Raw genomic sequence first — 16,616 nt, 5'->3', positions numbered from 1 at the left:
AAGGCGTCCTGGAGTTGCTGGCTCTACCTCAGTTTCCCAGCCATCAGTGGGAGACGCAGGCCTCTGCTTCCCGGAGCTGCCCCAGCACGGGTGCCCGGCGACGCCAGGACAATTGCTAGAGGCCAGCACACCTGACGTGCCCGTACGCAGGTGGCTACGGACCACCTCCTCTTTCCGCTCATGGCTCTCATGTCCTCTCCCACCCCCGGGGCCTGGGACAGGGAGGGGCTCACCCCGGATCCGGTCTCCCCAGCACGCTGATCGCGCCAGAGACAACACCGCACACAGAGACGGACTGTGTCACCCCCCGCAGGCCCTCCGCTGGGGCCAGCTCTGCACGTGACAGCTCCCACCCTGCAGAAGACCACCCTGGCCCTGGCGCCTTCAGTCTGTCAGGCTTTACTGAGCACCTGCTGTGTGCCAGACGTCTGGAGGCGCTCGACACAGAGCAGCAAGCTCGACATGGTGAGGCTGATGTCCTGGCGACCGGGAGCGTCGGTGGTCACTCGCCCCCTGCAGAATGCGTCAGGTGTGGTGGGTGCTGTGGCTCATGGTACAGTGTCTCTCTGTCCCTCTATGTCCCTGTCTCTGTCTCTCTCTGTGTCTGTCTCTGTCTCTATCTGTCCCTGTCTTGCTCTGTCTCTGTCCCTGTCTCTGTCCCTGTCCCTCTCTGTCTCTGTCTCTGTCCCTGTCCCTCTCTGTCTCTGTCTCTGTCCCTGTCTCTGTCTCTGTCCCTGTCTCTGTCCCTGTCTCTATCCCTGTCTCCCTGTCTCTGTCCCTGTCTCTGTCTCTCTGTCTCTGTCCCTGTCTCTCTCTGTCCCTGTCCCTGTCTCTCTCTGTCCCTGTCCCTGCCTCTGTCCCTGTCTCTCTGTCTCTGTCCCTGTCCCTGTCTCTCTGTCTCTGTCTCTGTCCCTGTCTCTGTCTCTGTCCCTGTCTCTGTCCCTGTCTCTATCCCTGTCTCCCTGTCTCTGTCCCTGTCCCTGTCTCTCTGTCTCTGTCCCTGTCTCTCTCTGTCCCTGTCCCTGCCTCTGTCCCTGTCTCTCTGTCTCTGTCCCTGTCCCTGTCTCTCTGTCTCTGTCCCTGTCTCTGTCCCTGTCCCTCTCTGTCTCTGTCCCTGTCTCTCTCTGTCTCTGTCTCTGTCCCTGTCTCTGTCTCTGTCCCTGTCTCTGTCCCTGTCTCTGTCCCTCTCTGTCTCTGTCCCTCTCTGTCTCTGTCCCTGTCTCTCTGTCTCTGTCCCTGTCTCTCTCTGTCCCTGTCCCTGCCTCTGTCCCTGTCTCTCTGTCTCTGTCCCTGTCCCTGTCTCTCTGTCTCTGTCCCTGTCTCTGTCCCTGTCCCTCTCTGTCTCTGTCCCTGTCTCTCTCTGTCTCTGAACCTGTCTCTGTCTCTGTCCCTCTCTGTCCCTCTCTGTCTCTGTCCCTCTCTGTCTCTGTCCCTGTCTCTGTCTCTGCCTATCTCTGTCCTTCTCTGTCCCTGTATTGCTCTGTCTCTGTCTCTGTCCCTGTCTCTGTCTGTCTCTGTCCTTCTCTGTCCCTGTCTCTGCCCCCCCCATCGAGGGGCCCTGCGCCCACTGCACAGCCCGCACGCCTCCCTCCCTGGTCTGACTGCCACAGGGGGAGCTGCTTTCCGTGGGCACAGACCTGAGCTATTCCTGGTGCTGTCGTCTGTCCTGAGGGGACGCAGCCCCTGGTTGTGGGACCTCCCCTCGGTGAAAGCCAAGCAGGTGAACCCCCCCATTTGTGGTGGGCAGAGAGCTGGCCAGGTGCCCCCCATACTTCCCTGCCCCCCAAGGGGCTGTGGACTGGCCGTGGGGTGGCCGGTCCTCACCTCCTCTCCCGGTGGCCAGACTGGCCTTGGTGTGAGAGACAGACACAGCGTGAGGCCCCTGTAGGGTGCGCAAGGCCCCTGTAGGGTGCATGAGGCAAAGCCCCCGCCAGGGGCACTGGGCCCCCGGCATGCACATGCGCCTACAGGGTTCCTGCACGGCTTAGCCCCGGCACTGAGAGGGACGGCCTGGGCACAGCCCGTCCTGCCCTCGGGCTGACTTGTCAGGCTGGCACAGGCCACGCTGGGCAGGCGCAGTCCTCCCAGAAGTAGCCCAGAAGGAAACGCCTGTCTCTTGGAGCCCCTGGACTTTGGCGGGGGGGTACCAGCCTGACGCACGGGCGAAACACAGGTCCCAGGACCCCTGCGATGGTGGCACTCAGTGGCATGGCCAGATACCACCTCGAGACAGAGGCCACAAGCAGTACAGCTGCGGCCCGCAGTCCTGGTTAGAGCCGCACGTGTGTGTCAGACGGCCGTGGGCTGACACTCTGCTCCCGGAGGACGGTCGGGAAATGACCCTTGGCTCTCATTACAGTCATAAGGACGAAAAGTGAGCTGACAGAACATCTGGAAACTATGAAATGACGCTTTCATTGTCTCCTAACCGCTCCATGTGCCCCTCCGGACGCGGTCACTGACGAGGACGAGGCTCTCCAGGACCTCCGCAGGGTCGCAGCGGCAGGCAGCCATGGCCCCGTGTGGTCACCTGCCCCCGGCCCCCTCGCAGCCCATGCTCCAATCAGGAGGCAGTGATAAGAGAAAGACGACCAGCTGCCTGGAGCCAGGGTGACTGAACCTTGCCCCAGAGACCTGTCACAGCGGGACGGACGCGCTGTCCTTGGCCACACCATGGCGGGCCCACTGTGCCTCGTCCTGCTCGGCACCTCCCTGGCCGGCCTCCTGCTGCCGGGGGGCAGTGGTAAGCGCCCCCTCACCCTGCACACTACAGAGATGGCCCCGGGGAGGAGGAGGGATGGTGGGGGTCAGAGTGATGCCCCCAAATCCCCACGGTGGGGAGAGTGGTGCACACCCTGTGGTGTGACGTGGCTGGGCCTGGTGGCCTCAGCCAAGGGGAGCCCAGGGCCAGGCGTGCCTCCCTCCTGTGGGTGGGGAGTCAGACGGCAGACCGGCGGTCACACACAGAAGCTCGTGGACAGAGAAAGAGGGAGAGACCAAGAGAGACAGAGAGATGTGTCCCCTCCACAGCCAGAGCAAGCTGGGGGGGAAGCGAGCTGAGAGGGCCAGGGGGTCCCAGGCTGAGTGGAGGTTCCATGGAGGAAAGAGAATGAGAGAGAAGCCGGTGCCTCTACCCTCAGGCTGGCTTGGCCGGGGAAGCTGGTGCCTGGTTCAAGGCTGGACAGAGAGGGGCTTCTGCACCTTCCAGGACCCTGGGCTGTCCCGAAAGAAGAGGCCCAGAAAGGGGGGAAGCAGAGCAAAGCAGAGGAGAGGGCAGGGGAGCAGCAGCCCGGGGGCAGGCGGGGGCCGGGGGCCGTTCGTGCCCTGGATGGAGGGGAGAGCCAGAGCCTGAAGGGCAGGCAGCGGGGACCGGTGTGTGGGGGACAAGGAGGCGGTGAGAAGTGAGAAGGGGAGAGAAGATGGAGCGGGAGGGGGGGGGACGCATGTGCTTGGTAGCGGGGCAGACCTTTGGGGTGATGGGGGGGCCTACAAGCTAGTTTGAGCTTGGTGTCGCCTTGGAAGGGAAAGCGATCTGAGGTGGGCTTGAAGCTAACGCGTATTAAGCACCTAGGGTGTACGAACCTCGACACGAACGTGACTCTGAGGCGCAGGTAGCGGCCCCCCGTTTGCCAGCGTAAGTAGTAGGTGAGCGAGGTGTGTCTGCAGCTCGGCTGCCTGGCTCCCGGTCCGGGGTCTAGCCTGCACGTGGGGAGTTGGCGTTCCGAGCAAAGGCATGCCACCTGCCCTGCGGAGAGGGGAGGACGCAGGTCGACCAGGAAGAGCGTCTGGAGGGCCGCCTCCGTGAGGGCGGGAAGGAAGGCGGAGAGGGGAGCGCAGGGTGAGAAAGGGTGCCCTGGGGCCTCGGGGCCTCCGTGGAGCAGGGAGAGCGTGAGAGACACAGCCTCACACGCAGCCCGAGCGAGGAAGGGCCCCGAGCCTTTGGATCCAAGACATTTCAGCGGGCAGGTCACGGCTCATTTGAGAGTCACAGACCAATTCAGTGGGTTTTTAAGTGAAATGGAACAGAAATCAAGTAGAAAATGTTGCAATAAGTACTGTTTTTTGAAAGTGCTGTTTTGTGTGTGTGTCCTGGGACTTGCTAAAAGTGTGCTCACAAGGGCACCGCTGCTCCCCCCTGAACGGGAGCGGAGCCCTGGATGGTGGGACCAGCACAGGTGCGGGGCCAGGAGGCAGCAGCCCCAGGCCCCCAGAGCAGGGAGAGGTGAGGGAGGGCTTGGGTGGCCACGTGACGCTCTGTGGGACATGCGGAGGGGCTGAGGGGCAGCGGGATGGGGCGTGTTGACTTCCGCACAGAAGGGCGTCTGGGGCCTGGTCACTCGTGGTGTCACGAGGGAGGTGGGCGCAAGCAAGGGGGGCCTTTTGCAGTTCGGGGGTGAGCAGATCCTGTGGGGTGAGAGCAGGCCAGCCGCTGAGGCCCTCTGGGCAACATGTCCCCGCCTGTCCGCCAGTGTTTCTCAGCCCAGAGCGCGCCAGCAGCGTCCTGGGGCGCGTCCGCAGGGCAAACTCATTTTTGGAAGAGATGAAGAAAGGGAACCTGGAAAGAGAGTGTATGGAGGAGACGTGCTCCTTCGAGGAGGCCCGTGAAGTCTTTGAGGACACCGCCAAGACGGTAAGGGCTGGTGCGCGGGTGCCGTGTAGCAGGGCTCCCCTGGGTGGAGGCAGGCCGGGCACCTGCCAGGGACAGAGAGCAGCCCCAGGCCCCCCGTGTGTGAGGGGTGGGGAGAGGGGAGTCCTTCTCCGCCACCTGTCCTGCGGGGGCCGTGGGGGGACTGAGGGCAGGGTGTGGTCCCGGGTAGGAGGGTCATGAGGCCGTCTGGAGGTTTTGTTAAACCAACTCTAAAACGTAAGGTGTTCATTTAAAAAATGACTCCCGGTCTCAGGGGCGCCTCCCTGGGCTGGCCACACACAGGGACACGGAGCCTGGCGGTCTGTGCCCACACGCACAGCCGCCGCCGAATTCGACGCGAGCACCTGAGGAGCTGCACGGGCAGAGTTAAGGCATCGCCAACAAACATCCCATCAGACAGAGACGAGCTGATTCTGCACTTGGAAATCGGAGTAGCAGAAATAATTCTGAGGAAGAAGAGGAAGCGGACTACGTGACTGAGAGACTCCCTGCAAAGCTATGTAGCCACAGACGCATCGGTGTGCGTTTCGGGAAAGGGACAGATACAGAGATCAATGGGACAGACTGGAAAGTCCATAAATTGACCCACAAAAATATGGCCAATTGACATTTGACAAAGGTTCATCAACGACTCAACGAAGGAAGAATTTCCAGGGACGGCATTGGGACAACTGCCATCTCCATACACAAAAGGTCAACTTTGACCTAAACCTCACAACTGTACAAAGAGTGACTCAAAATGATCATAAATCTAAGGGTAAAACATAAAACTTCAGGGAGAAAATTGTCATGACATGGAGTTAGACAAAAGTTCTTAGACATAACACAAAAGCATAACCCATTAAAGAGGAAATGGGTAAATTAGACTTACTCAAGATTTAGGACTTGTGGGGCGCCTCGGTGGCTCCAGCGTTAAGCGTCTGCCTTCGGCACAGGTCATGATCTCAGGGTCCTGGGAGTCTCCTTGTCCCTCTCCCTCTGCCTCCTGCCTCTCCCCGCCTCCCCATGCTCTCTCTCTCTCAAATAAGTAAGTAAAACGTTAAAAAAAAAAATTTAAGACTTGCTCTGTGAAAAGTCTTAAAGAATAAAGATCTAAGCTATTAGCTAAGAAAACGCTTGCCAACCACACACCCAACAAAGGATCTGTATGCAGAGTCTATAAGGAACTCGCACAACTGAGCAGAAGGATGTCAATGACCGACCGCCCGACCGCACGGAACAGAAGACGTGAACAGACACGTCATAAGGGCGGACGCATGTGGGCAAGTGCGCGCGGCAGACAGGCGAGCTCCTGGGCCTTTACAGGAGCGCGGACCCCACCTGCAGGCTGGAAACCACTGACAGAACCCTCGCTGGGCAGGTGCAGCGGCCCGGACGCTGCTGGACCACATCTCACAACGCTGTTGCCCTCTGACCCCACAACCCCACTCCTGAGCGTGTACCCTAGGGAAGTGAAAACTTGCTCACACGGAAACCTGGGTGTGAACAGCAACTCTAGTCACAATCGCCCCAAACTAGCAGTGATGCCGGCGCCCTTGGTTGGGTGGCCGCGTTCAACCCAGTGATGCGACAAGCCGCTCACTGGTGCGCACGGTGGCTGGGATGAGTTTCGGAGGCGTCGTGCCGAATGAAGGAGCTCGTCTCCCCGGGTTGTGCGAGGCTCTCAGAAGTCTCAGCCAGGACAAGGAGCAGATTTGTGGTTCTGGGCACGCGGCTGCTACGGGCCGTGAATGTTGGGGGGCTGGAGCCGCTCTGTGTCTTGACCGTGGTGGTGGTGGTGGCATGAATCCGGGCATGTGTTGGATTTCACAGAATCGTACACCAAAATAGTCGTTTTTGCTGTGTGATTGTCTTCTCAATGAAATTTTAAAGAGACAGTGTCTGAGTTTCCTGAGGGTTCTGTAGCAAAACCCCACAGACTGGACTGGGTGCCTTAGAACCACCGGCATTCACTCTCACGGGCCTGGAGGCCGTAAGCCCAAATCAAGGTGTGAGCAGGTATCAACACGAAATGAACAAACCTCTCAGAATTTCTTTAAAAATACAAAGGAATCGAGTCTTATTCAAGCCCAGGTGAGGACCGCTGCCCAGGATACACAACCTTCCTGAAGAAGAGAGGGCTCCGGGGAAGGAAGGTTTAATACGGTTTATATATGCTTCTCGCTACCTCAAGAATTACAAATCATCATGAAGAACATTCCAGAAAATTCCAACTTTATCTTACGCTGTTAGTATGTGCAAGGTTGCAGACTTCAGAGGTATGGGACCTTAGGAAGACGTTTACTCTGAATCGTGTATATATTTTCTTAAGTAGGCTCCAAGCATGGAGCTCAACGTGGGGCTTGAACTCAGTACGCTGAGATCAAGCTCTGAGCTGAGATCAAGAGTCAGAGGCTTGACCGACTGAGCCGCCCAGGAGCCCCAGGGAAACTTTTACTCTTGTCTTTAGTTTGAAATGTTTCTTTTCCGTTACCCACTAATGAAGCAGACATGCGATGTGCGCTGGGGGCAGCAACAGCCGCGTGCCCCGAGCTTCTGTTGAGTCATTCCGACCTTGATCCCTGTGAAAGCGTAGCCTCCCTGGGCGCCCAGCTGCAGGGCCCACAAACGGTGAAAGTGGAAATGTTCGTTTATGGAGGTCTGCGGGAGAGCAAGTGCCGCGCCCCTCTCTGAGCGTCGGGCGCTGCCAGCGGTCCTGGGCCCTCCTTGCCTGGTGGACGCATCCCTGAGACCTCTGCTCTGTCTCCACGTGCAGCTCCCGTGCCCTTTGCATCTCTCCTGAGAGCACTCGGGGTCAGCCCTGAGCCCGTGTGGTCTCCTCTCCAACCTTAATCACGTCTGTCCGCACCCTATTTCCATTAAGACCACACTCTGCAGTTGCACGTGAAGTGGGGGGTGGGTATGCTGTTCAAACTACGGAACACAGCAGAAATGATTTTTAAGACTATCAACATTTTTAGTGTAATACAGGTTTTTGGTGCCCTATTTTAACCTAATTACCAATAACCATTGTTTCAATTTAACATGATTATTCACCAAGCGTCTGATCCCTTATTGAATTTTGACCCAGATATCTTAACTCAAAACCATTCATTGATCCGCTTGGGTGTAGCGAACAGAGCAAACCATTTCCAGTATAATCCAGTATAATCCCTCCGAGATTAATTTGAAGATAGAGTTTCAACATTGAACAGAGCTGGTGCGTCTAGGATGACCAGAGTCCCACCAGTACAGACGCGGCAGATCTGGAAATCTTCCTCTTAGACTGAGTGTCGCTAGAGCGCAGGGTGCCAGGAGAGGCTCCCCTTGGGGAAGCACCCTGTCCAGGCTGGGCGTGGTGGCTGTGTGAAATGTCTGTTTTCCCTAATGTATTTTCAAATCTTCTTTCCCCTTTTAGACTGAATTCTGGAATAAATACAAAGGTGAGATGTTTTCTATTTTAATATTGAGTGGGGTTCATTCAGACACTGAAATAAGATCGCTTTTGAGTTTTGAAAATTCTTCCTGAATTTCCTTTCCGCTCCTGCTTACTTCTTACCCACCTAAGACTTTTCCTCTCTGAGCGTTTTCTTAGTTACTGTGAAATCATTTTTTGTAACTTTATGCTAATTCTTGCTTTGTTACTTACTTAAATGTAGATTTGATTAGTTCACTTTCACTTGAGAAGTACCCAACTCGACGCTAATTTTCTTAATGCAAGGTATTAGGTAGAAACAAAGAATAGATTCTGAAAGATTAGTTCTTCTAAGAAAACTGAATGTTTACAGCTTGTGAAATGGTATAAATCATGACTCATGTTTCATTCTGATAACACCTTTCAAATTTCTCAAAATGGCAATTGGACATGTCTCTAAATCAGGTTGTCCAAATACACCAAGAAATGTGAAGTCCCATGTTAGTCCCGGACAGTGATCTTTGTGTTCTGATTTTACCTCCAGACCATGTGGGAAGAGGCCCCCGAACACGGGTCTTGTCAGTGCCGAGCCTAGAAACAAGTGTCGGGCAATCCCCCACCCTCTGACCTCCCACACGGTCACCAGCCCAGAGCTCCTCACTCTCTTGAAAACACACTGTCCAACATCTCAGCAGAAATAGAAAAGCTTATCAATGGCCCAGTTAGATAAGAGCATCACGTACAGAGAGCCACAAAAGGTGGGGGTAAAATGAAGTCCAGATGGGAGAAATGTTTACAGGGAGACGGGAAGAATTTCGGGTTTATTCAGGTTATCTGAATAGCGCGTGCCAAGATCAACACGGCGAAGCCATTTCCACGGTCATGGGAGCTGCCTGCAAGCTTGGGCTCCCGAACTCTGTCTCTGCAGATGGCGACCAGTGTGAGAGCGGTCCTTGCCAGAACGAGGGCCAGTGCAGAGACGGCCTTGGGGAGTACACGTGCACCTGCCTGGAAGGATATGAAGGCAAAAACTGCGAATTGTGTGAGTTCTCTTCCCAGTGTCCCTTCAGTGCGGGCTTACCTGGCGGTTCAGGAGCAAGGGAAGGAGCCAGACCTCTAGGGAGACCATCCTGGGTCCCTTCCGGTTTCGAGTCTGCGCTCTCGCACACTGTGCCTCTGTAGGAGCAGCTACAGCAGCCAAGTTAGAGCCCAGCGCGTCCCACGCTCTGCTGGGTTTTACGGTACGGCGAGAAACACGCAGCCTCGCCTCTTCCTCTGAGAGGCTGTGGCACATTCGTGGCGCGCAGGGCCCATAACTCAGAGACGAGATTGGGCCGTTCCTCTCCCAGGGTGGCCTCCCCCTCACCAGCTACCGATCCCTGTGGTCCCAGAAGCGGCTCTGAATCTCCACCTTCCACTCACCTCCATGAGTGCGAACGTCAACTCCAAAAGGCCGGGATGGTCCACTTACAAAAATGTGATACATTTAATGAATTCTACATGGAAAAGTCACTGAGAGTTTTCCTGATATGGTGATTAACTTAATAAAAATTAGATGCGTATTAGCCAGTCCCCCCAAGGGGAAGACTCGCATTTCTCTGGGGTTACGTCCTGTTAATCCGCAGAACGTGCTCTGAGCTTGGATTCCTCTGGGCTGGTCCCCGCTGGGACCGTCCGTTCCGCATCCTGCCGCCCGGAGGCCGGAGCTGCCTGTGCTGCTCACCGCGTGGTTCCGCCCCGAGCTCCCGTGCGTGTTTTCTAAAGTCGCGCTAACGTTGATCTTCTCACTGCAATTATTTCGTCATCAAAGCCCAAATGGCGGAATGTGACGTAAATTGCCGTGGCGGTGTCAGTGATGGGACCTGGGGGCTGGGTGTGGAGTGCGTGCCCGCCACAGCGGCAGCGCTGGCTTAGTCAGAGCGCCGTGCCCCAGGGGACACGCTCTGCCCAACCTCGAAGCCCCCGGAAGCTCCACGGCCTCTTGGTGTCACGAGCGTCCCGGGACGTGCCAGGTGGCCTTAGTCCAGCGCGCACCCATGCCCGTCCCTCCCACTGCTGCGCTGGAGCCCGGACCCCAGTCTCCGAGATGTGCCCCGGCCCCTCTATGCTGCAGAGGATCCTCCAGCCTCGGTGGACCGGCCCGTGGCCACACTGCCTGAGCACCTAGCCCCAGAGCCCGTCCTCGTGCAGGCGGCCTGTGCACACCCAGCTCGCGGCTGTGGGGAGGAGCGTGTGCCCTTCTTAGGGCTGAACCTGAGACCCGCCGGCCTCCAGGGCCCTCCCGGGGCGTGCTGGGGTTTCTGCAGGACCTTCTGGAAGTCTGGCGCCCAGGGCCCTGCAGACGCCATGCCGTCCCCACAGGGTCTGGGGAGCAGTGGGGCGGGAGAAGCGTGTACACAGGGGAGTGGTCCCCCGGCCCCCTAGCCTGCTCTTGGTGCCTGTGCTGTTTGCGTGGGCACGGCGAAGGTGCGTCAGCTGTGTGGCTCTGGCCGTCGGCTCCAGCTGGCGGGTCCACTGTGGGGCTGGCGGGCGGGTTGATGGGCCCCTGGTGCTGCTGTCCTTCCTCCCGGCCAAGGGAGCCTCAGCTTCCCTGGGCTGTCCTGAGGGCCCCCATGCGTCTCGTGCAGCCACGCGGAAACTCTGCAGTGTGGATAACGGGGACTGTGAGCAGTTCTGCAGGGAGGAGCAGAGCTCCGTGGTGTGCTCCTGTGCCAGCGGGTACGTCCTCGGGGACAACGGCAAGTCCTGCATCTCCACAGGTAGGAGGCACGTGGGCCAGAGTGCGCAGGCCCGCCTGCATCCCGGGTGGGCCACAGGGTTGGATAATAGACCCACTGTTTCTGGGAACCGTCTGAGGAATGGGGCCAGCAGGATTGCCTAACTCCCCGGTGCCTGTGGGGATGGGGCAGTGCCTGGCTCGTAGCCAACTCTGAACAGCCATGACACGCTTGTGACCTGGGCACGTCCGGTTGCCCTGGAAGGCCAGGAGTCGGAACAGGTGCAGGGCAGCCTGCCTATCGGGGCTGTGGATGCTGGGGGGCGGGGACAGGAGCTGGAAGGGGAACCAAGGACCCCCAAGAATGAGTAGGTCGTGCAAGCCCCAAGCGATGGGCTTCAGCTCCCTTCTCTGTGATGAAAGCCGGGCCCTGACTCGGCCGGGTAGGCTCACAGACGGCATGGCCTAGTGAGGGGACATAAGCAGGGAGTCCTCACCCCTGCAGGGCCCACCTGGGCCAGAGCTCTGAGGGGCCACTCCTCTCTCTCTTAACTTCAGCTGCTTCTCACGGTGGCCCCATGTGCTCCTCAGAGCCTGGTCCCCTGCCTGGCCCACAGCTCTGGTCGGGCTGCAGAGCCTCGGGCGCTCCAGGATCAGGGCGCGTGCCCCCTGCCTGTGACAACGGCCTCTATCGTGTAACCCCGGCTCTCAGCGGTCCCCTCTGTTGCTCCCATCCTCCTCCCCCAGGTCAGGTCGGGAGACTGTGCGTGTGGGACAGGGAGGGTCTCACTCTACTGAAGCCGGCCCGTGTCCTTTCAGAGCCTTTCCCCTGCGGGAAAACCACGATGGGGCGCAGGAAGAGGTCAGCGGAGAGCACCCACAGCGGCGAGGGTCCCTCGGAAGCCGAAGCCGACCTGCCGGAGCAGTACGACCCTGGGGACCTGCCCCCCACCGAGAGCCCCCTGCTCCTGCTGCCCTTCAACGAGACAGAGCCCAGCCCCGAGGAGGATGCCAGCAGCCTGGTCCGGATCGTGGGCGGGCAGGACTGCAAGGACGGCGAGTGCCCCTGGCAGGTGACCGTGGAGTAGGCCTGGGGGCGTGGGCAGTGGACACATCCCGCTGGCTCCGGGGCGGACGGTGCCTGAGATGAGAAGTGGGCCCTGTCGCTCCCCGCCCTCTGTCCAACCCCATCTGTGTGCCCGTGAAGGACAGAAGAAAGAGAAGGTAGTCCGCGACCTCTCCAGCTCAGGCCGCAGGCTCAGGTCGTCAGGGGGAGCGCTGCCCGGTGTGGCCGAGCCCTCGGCTTGCTCTCCAACCACCGGCAGAAAGAGTCACTCCCCTTGCTTATTCTCTAATTTGGTAAAAAGATTTTTGACCAAACATGTAAATCCTGACAAGGCAGGTAGTAATTTGGAGAAGAGCGTATCCGTGTGTTTGCCAAGGCAAAAAATCCCTCTTCGCTTGTTGATTTGGACTAAGGTTGCCCAATTTAGCAAAGAACGACACAGGACTTATGCTTGGAGCTTCAGATAAACAACGGACAATTTCTAATGTGAGTGCGTCCCGAAGACTGCGCGGGACACATTTATGCTAAAAACTGTTTACTGTTGATCTGATTCAAGTTTAACTGGGTGTCCTCTGTCTTATCTGGCCATCCTAACTTGGGCTTTAGGGTTTAGTACCCAAAGCCAAAATCTTCTCCTACAAGAAAAACTCCAACAACCTTTAGAAATGAGCTCAGCCTGCCCCAACTTGGGGCTCCGCGACAGGCGTGCATTTGCCTAAATGACCAGGTCAGGGAGGAGCGCTTCAGCGTGTGGTCACCTTGCCCGCAGCACACTTCACGAGGATGGTTGTGGGTCCGACGTGGCCCTGGGCCTCGAGTGCAGGATGTGAGATCCGCAGATCTGTCCTGGGACGTGTGCACGTCCAGAACCAGGAAGAGCCGCGAGCCCACCCGAGCCACCCAAACTGGAGCTGGTGTGTGACACGTGCCACCGAGGCGGCCCCAGAGGGAGCACATGCAGCCCCCATGGGATGCGCGGGAGGAATTCTCCTCCCCACCCTGGGCGGCATGGCGGTGGCTTCAGACGGTGGTCTGCAGGCGACGAGGATGGGGAAGATGCGCCTGGGCATCGGGGTCCTGTCCAGGGGACTCCTGGCTCCTGCTCCCCAGCCCAGCCCAGTGGCCTCCCTCCATGTTAGGGCGAGGAGTTGGGGTCCAGCTTTGGGAAGACTGACTCTCCCTCGCTGGTCACCCAGGCTGGCTTAGGAGTTAATCAATCAGGCAGAGAAAGGCAGCAGCATTGCCGTTTCCTGCTGGTCGCGGTGGTCTTCAAGGGCTCTTTCAGAACTTGAGGCTGTTCCTTGACCAGCATACACCCCCCGCCAGGAACCCCTGCTCACTGGACATGGAAGTCTCCAGGAAAAGCAGAAAGCGCTCCGTCTCCAGATTTGCAAGCCCCGCTCTTTGTGGGAAAGTGGTGGTGCCTGCCGACCACCAGTGCTCCCTCCCTCCCTCCCAAATCCCACCAGGGAGAAAGTCACCCCCGGGGGGAGCCACGTGGATTCCAAGGACACTGCCCTTGAATGGGGCATCTGAGGCCCTAAAGGGGAAGACCTGCCCAGGCGCTGGAAGCTTCTCCCCAAGGACTGGCGCCTGCCTGGTCTTGCTCTCACAGCAAAGGTTTTCACAGTGAAAATCGTGCTTCTACGGCTGACACTGCAGAGAGCTGGAGGGTGTGCGAGGGCTCCCTGTCCTGGGAGCCTGCAGCCCGGGAGCAGAAAGCCGGTGAAGCCCCGCAGCAACCTCCCTGGGCGCCAGCACCGGCCACTCCGTGGGGCCTCAGCGAACGTCTGTGGGGTCCGCGAGTGCGCTGCTGCGCGCACAAGAGCTGCCCGAGCCCGCGGTGTCCGGGCAGTGGCTGGGGGGCACCTGGGAAGCAGCCAGGGCCCGACCGCAAGCCCCACAGGGAGAGAGGCCTTGCGGCTGAACGCCCGTGGGACACGCGGGAGTCCGCGGGTTCCAGGCTGGAGACGCGCCCGTTCCCAACGGGGAGGGCGGCAGCGGGAGGCCCTGACCCAGGCGGGGAGGTGGGAGGGAGGCTCTCCCTCTCCTCTCCGCGAAGGCAGACCCAACCTGGCGGACGCGGGTGTGCCCCTTGCAGGCTCTGCTCATCAACGAGGAAAACGAGGGGTTTTGCGGAGGGACCATCCTGAGTGAGTACTACATCCTCACAGCGGCTCACTGTGTCCAACAAGCCAAGAAATTCACGGTGAGGGTAGGTAAGTGGCGCCACGACCCCCCTGCCCTGCAGGGAACTCTGTCACTTGCTTATCTTCGGGCGCTAGCTGGAAACACTAGCTGACACAACGGAACCTGGAGGGCGCAGGTCGGGATGTCACGGAGCAGGGGGTCCTCCCTGATGCGCTCCAGTCCGGGTCCAGGGCCACGAGCCTCCCCTCAGTGTCCCTTCCTCCAGGAAGGCTTCCAGAGCTCCTCCTCAACAGTCTGAGCACGGAGCGTGGCCCGTCACATCTTGTAACGTCTGTCCTTCTCTCCCAGCGCAAGCCACGAATGCAACCACACGTGTGATCGCTAGTTCTCTATGATACGTTTTTAGAGTTAACAGGTGAAATTAATTTTAGTAATAGACCTTCATCCAATATATCTGAAGTATTATTATCTCAATGTGTAATCAACTTTAAAAGTATTAATGAGACATTTTGAGTTTGTGTTTTCATTGCCTGAGAATTGACGCTCCACGCATCCCAGTTCCGACCGGCCGCCTTTCGAGCTGGCGGCCGCCCTCTGAGGACGGCGGGTCCAGAGCTGGTACCCGTGCTGCGTGACAGTCTCAGGAAACATCTGCCTGAGGCGCTGGCCATAGCTATAAAGTGTGACTGGGGGTCACCCCTAGAGAGCGAGCGACATTGGAGGTCATTTTTATTTGCTTTATGCTTTCCTTCGTTTTTCAGATTTTCTAGTGACCGTATTTCACTTTTTTATATAAACACCACGAATAGCTGCTCTGAACAGCCGCGTGCGCGTGCGTGCCGGCCCACTCTGGGCCGAGCCCCACCGTGTCCTCGCCACTCTGCAGGTGAACGGGACACGGACAAGGAGGAGGGCAATGAGGTCGCCCACGAGGTGGAGCTGGTCGTCAGGCACAACAGGTTCGTCAGGGAGACCTATGACTTCGACATCGCCGTCGTCAAGCTGAAGACGCCCATCACCTTCCGCATGAACGTGGCCCCCGCCTGCCTGCCCCAGAAGGACTGGGCCGAGTCCACGCTCATGACACAGAAGACGGGCATCGTCAGCGGCTTCGGGAAGACCCACGAGAAGGGCCGGCCGTCCAGAACCCTCAAGATGATGGAGGTGCCGTACGTGGACAGGAACACCTGCAAGCTGTCCAGCAGTTTCAGCATCACCCCGAACATGTTCTGCGCCGGCTACGACTCCAAGCCCGAGGACGCCTGCCAGGGCGACAGCGGGGGCCCCCACGTCACCCGGTTCAAGGATACCTACTTCGTCACCGGCATCGTCAGCTGGGGAGAAGGATGTGCGCGGAAAGGGAAGTATGGGGTCTACACCAAGGTCACCAACTTCCTCAAGTGGATTGACAAATCCATGAAAGGCCGGTCCACAGCCCCGGCGTCGGCAGGGGACCCTGCGCCTCACCCCCATTAAAGGCATTCTCCCTCAAGACCCGCTGGTCGCCGCTCGTGTCTCATTTGTGTTCACACGGCCGCGGCCTGGAGCACGTCTCCTGCCTGCGGTCATGAGATCTGTGTTGATTCCTTGGGCTGGTTTTCTCTCACTCTGCTGACGAGAATTTTCCTTTGGAACACTAGGTCCCGCCTCTCCCCCGCCAGGTCGGGGGGGCTTCTCAGGGAAATGCTATCCTTTGCAGGATAGGAGTCTGGACCCCGGGATGACCAAAACCATCATGGGCCGTTCCTGTGCACAGTGGGCTTTTCCGGTTTTGATTGCCGTAGGCTGCCGTGTGGCTCAGGACACTTGGAATAACTAGGTTCTGGGAGCAGGGATCGGGCGGCCTCACCCTGGGGTGGGGCGGGGGTCCCAGCCCCGAGACAGGGTGGAAATGCGTCCTCACGGGAAGGCTCTCCAAGAGCCTCTCACTGGCAGGGACGCTTCTGTGTGGACTTAGCGGCTGCTTCTCCTGGCCTCACGCTGGACTCAGCTGTGCTCCCAGGTGCCGGCTGCCCCCAGCCGCCAGCGTTACATCAGGGTGGACGCGGCCCCTCAGCGACCCCACATGGTGTGCTGACGGGGCTGTGGGAGGGACCTCGTCTCCTCGACGCGGCAAGCCCTTCGCGTCACCGCGCGCGGCGCTCCGGGCCCCCAGCTAAGCGGTCACGAGAAGCAAAGTGCTTTAGAAAACACGACGGGTCACCTCAGACCAGACTCGCCAGGGCGTTTTCTGAACGCCCCGCAGTGTGTGCTTTGCGCAACTTCGCTAAGCAAAGTTTCAAAGTTCCAGGACGAAGACCCCCGAATGTCACAAGCTGGGCAGAGTGTTTTGTAAACAATAGATATCGCAAGGTTCGGAAAATCAATGTGAACGGCTATGCAGTTTCCCAGAGCCAGTCTGAGGAAAGCAGAGAAAGCCGAGGGCCGCGTGGATCAGAGGCCCTCCTGGAGAGAGGCTTGCCCGCCGCGGACTGCTGTCCCCTTGCTCTTTGTGCGGCGGTGCACCCTGCACGGGTTCTGACACCAAAGGTGGTTTGGGGCCCAGAGGACTGGCGGAAGACCCACAGGTGAAAAATGTCTTCGCTGCTACCACTCCCATCTCTCACTGTTGGCCACTGATTGGTGACCGGGCTCACGTGTG

General features: G+C 58.6%; 1 protein-coding gene across 2 annotated transcripts; it reads left to right on the top strand.

Annotated features, from left to right (window-relative positions):
• Positions 1–2,585: 2,585 nt before the first annotated feature.
• F10 (coagulation factor X) lies at positions 2,586–15,469 on the top strand. Of its 2 annotated transcripts, none has more exons than XM_026488787.4 (8): positions 2,586–2,743; positions 4,470–4,630; positions 8,046–8,070; positions 8,971–9,084; positions 10,670–10,801; positions 11,578–11,831; positions 13,926–14,043; positions 14,862–15,469. In XM_026488787.4, the coding sequence occupies exons 1-8, from the start codon at positions 2,674–2,676 to the stop codon at positions 15,449–15,451; spliced, it is 1,464 nt and encodes a 487-aa protein (XP_026344572.1). In that variant the 5' UTR covers positions 2,586–2,673; the 3' UTR covers positions 15,452–15,469. The 2 variants fall into 2 exon arrangements, with proteins under 2 accessions (XP_026344572.1, XP_057163037.1); XM_057307054.1 differs by having other exon boundaries at positions 2,610–2,743; positions 11,506–11,831.
• The last annotated feature ends 1,147 nt before the right edge of the window (positions 15,470–16,616 follow it).

This window comes from Ursus arctos, unplaced genomic scaffold, assembly GCF_023065955.2.
Source record: "Ursus arctos isolate Adak ecotype North America unplaced genomic scaffold, UrsArc2.0 scaffold_10, whole genome shotgun sequence".
In the NCBI taxonomy this organism is placed as follows: Eukaryota; Metazoa; Chordata; class Mammalia; order Carnivora; family Ursidae; genus Ursus; species Ursus arctos.
Note: the sequence above shows the minus strand (reverse complement) of the source record. Positions and strands in the feature narration are given on the sequence as shown.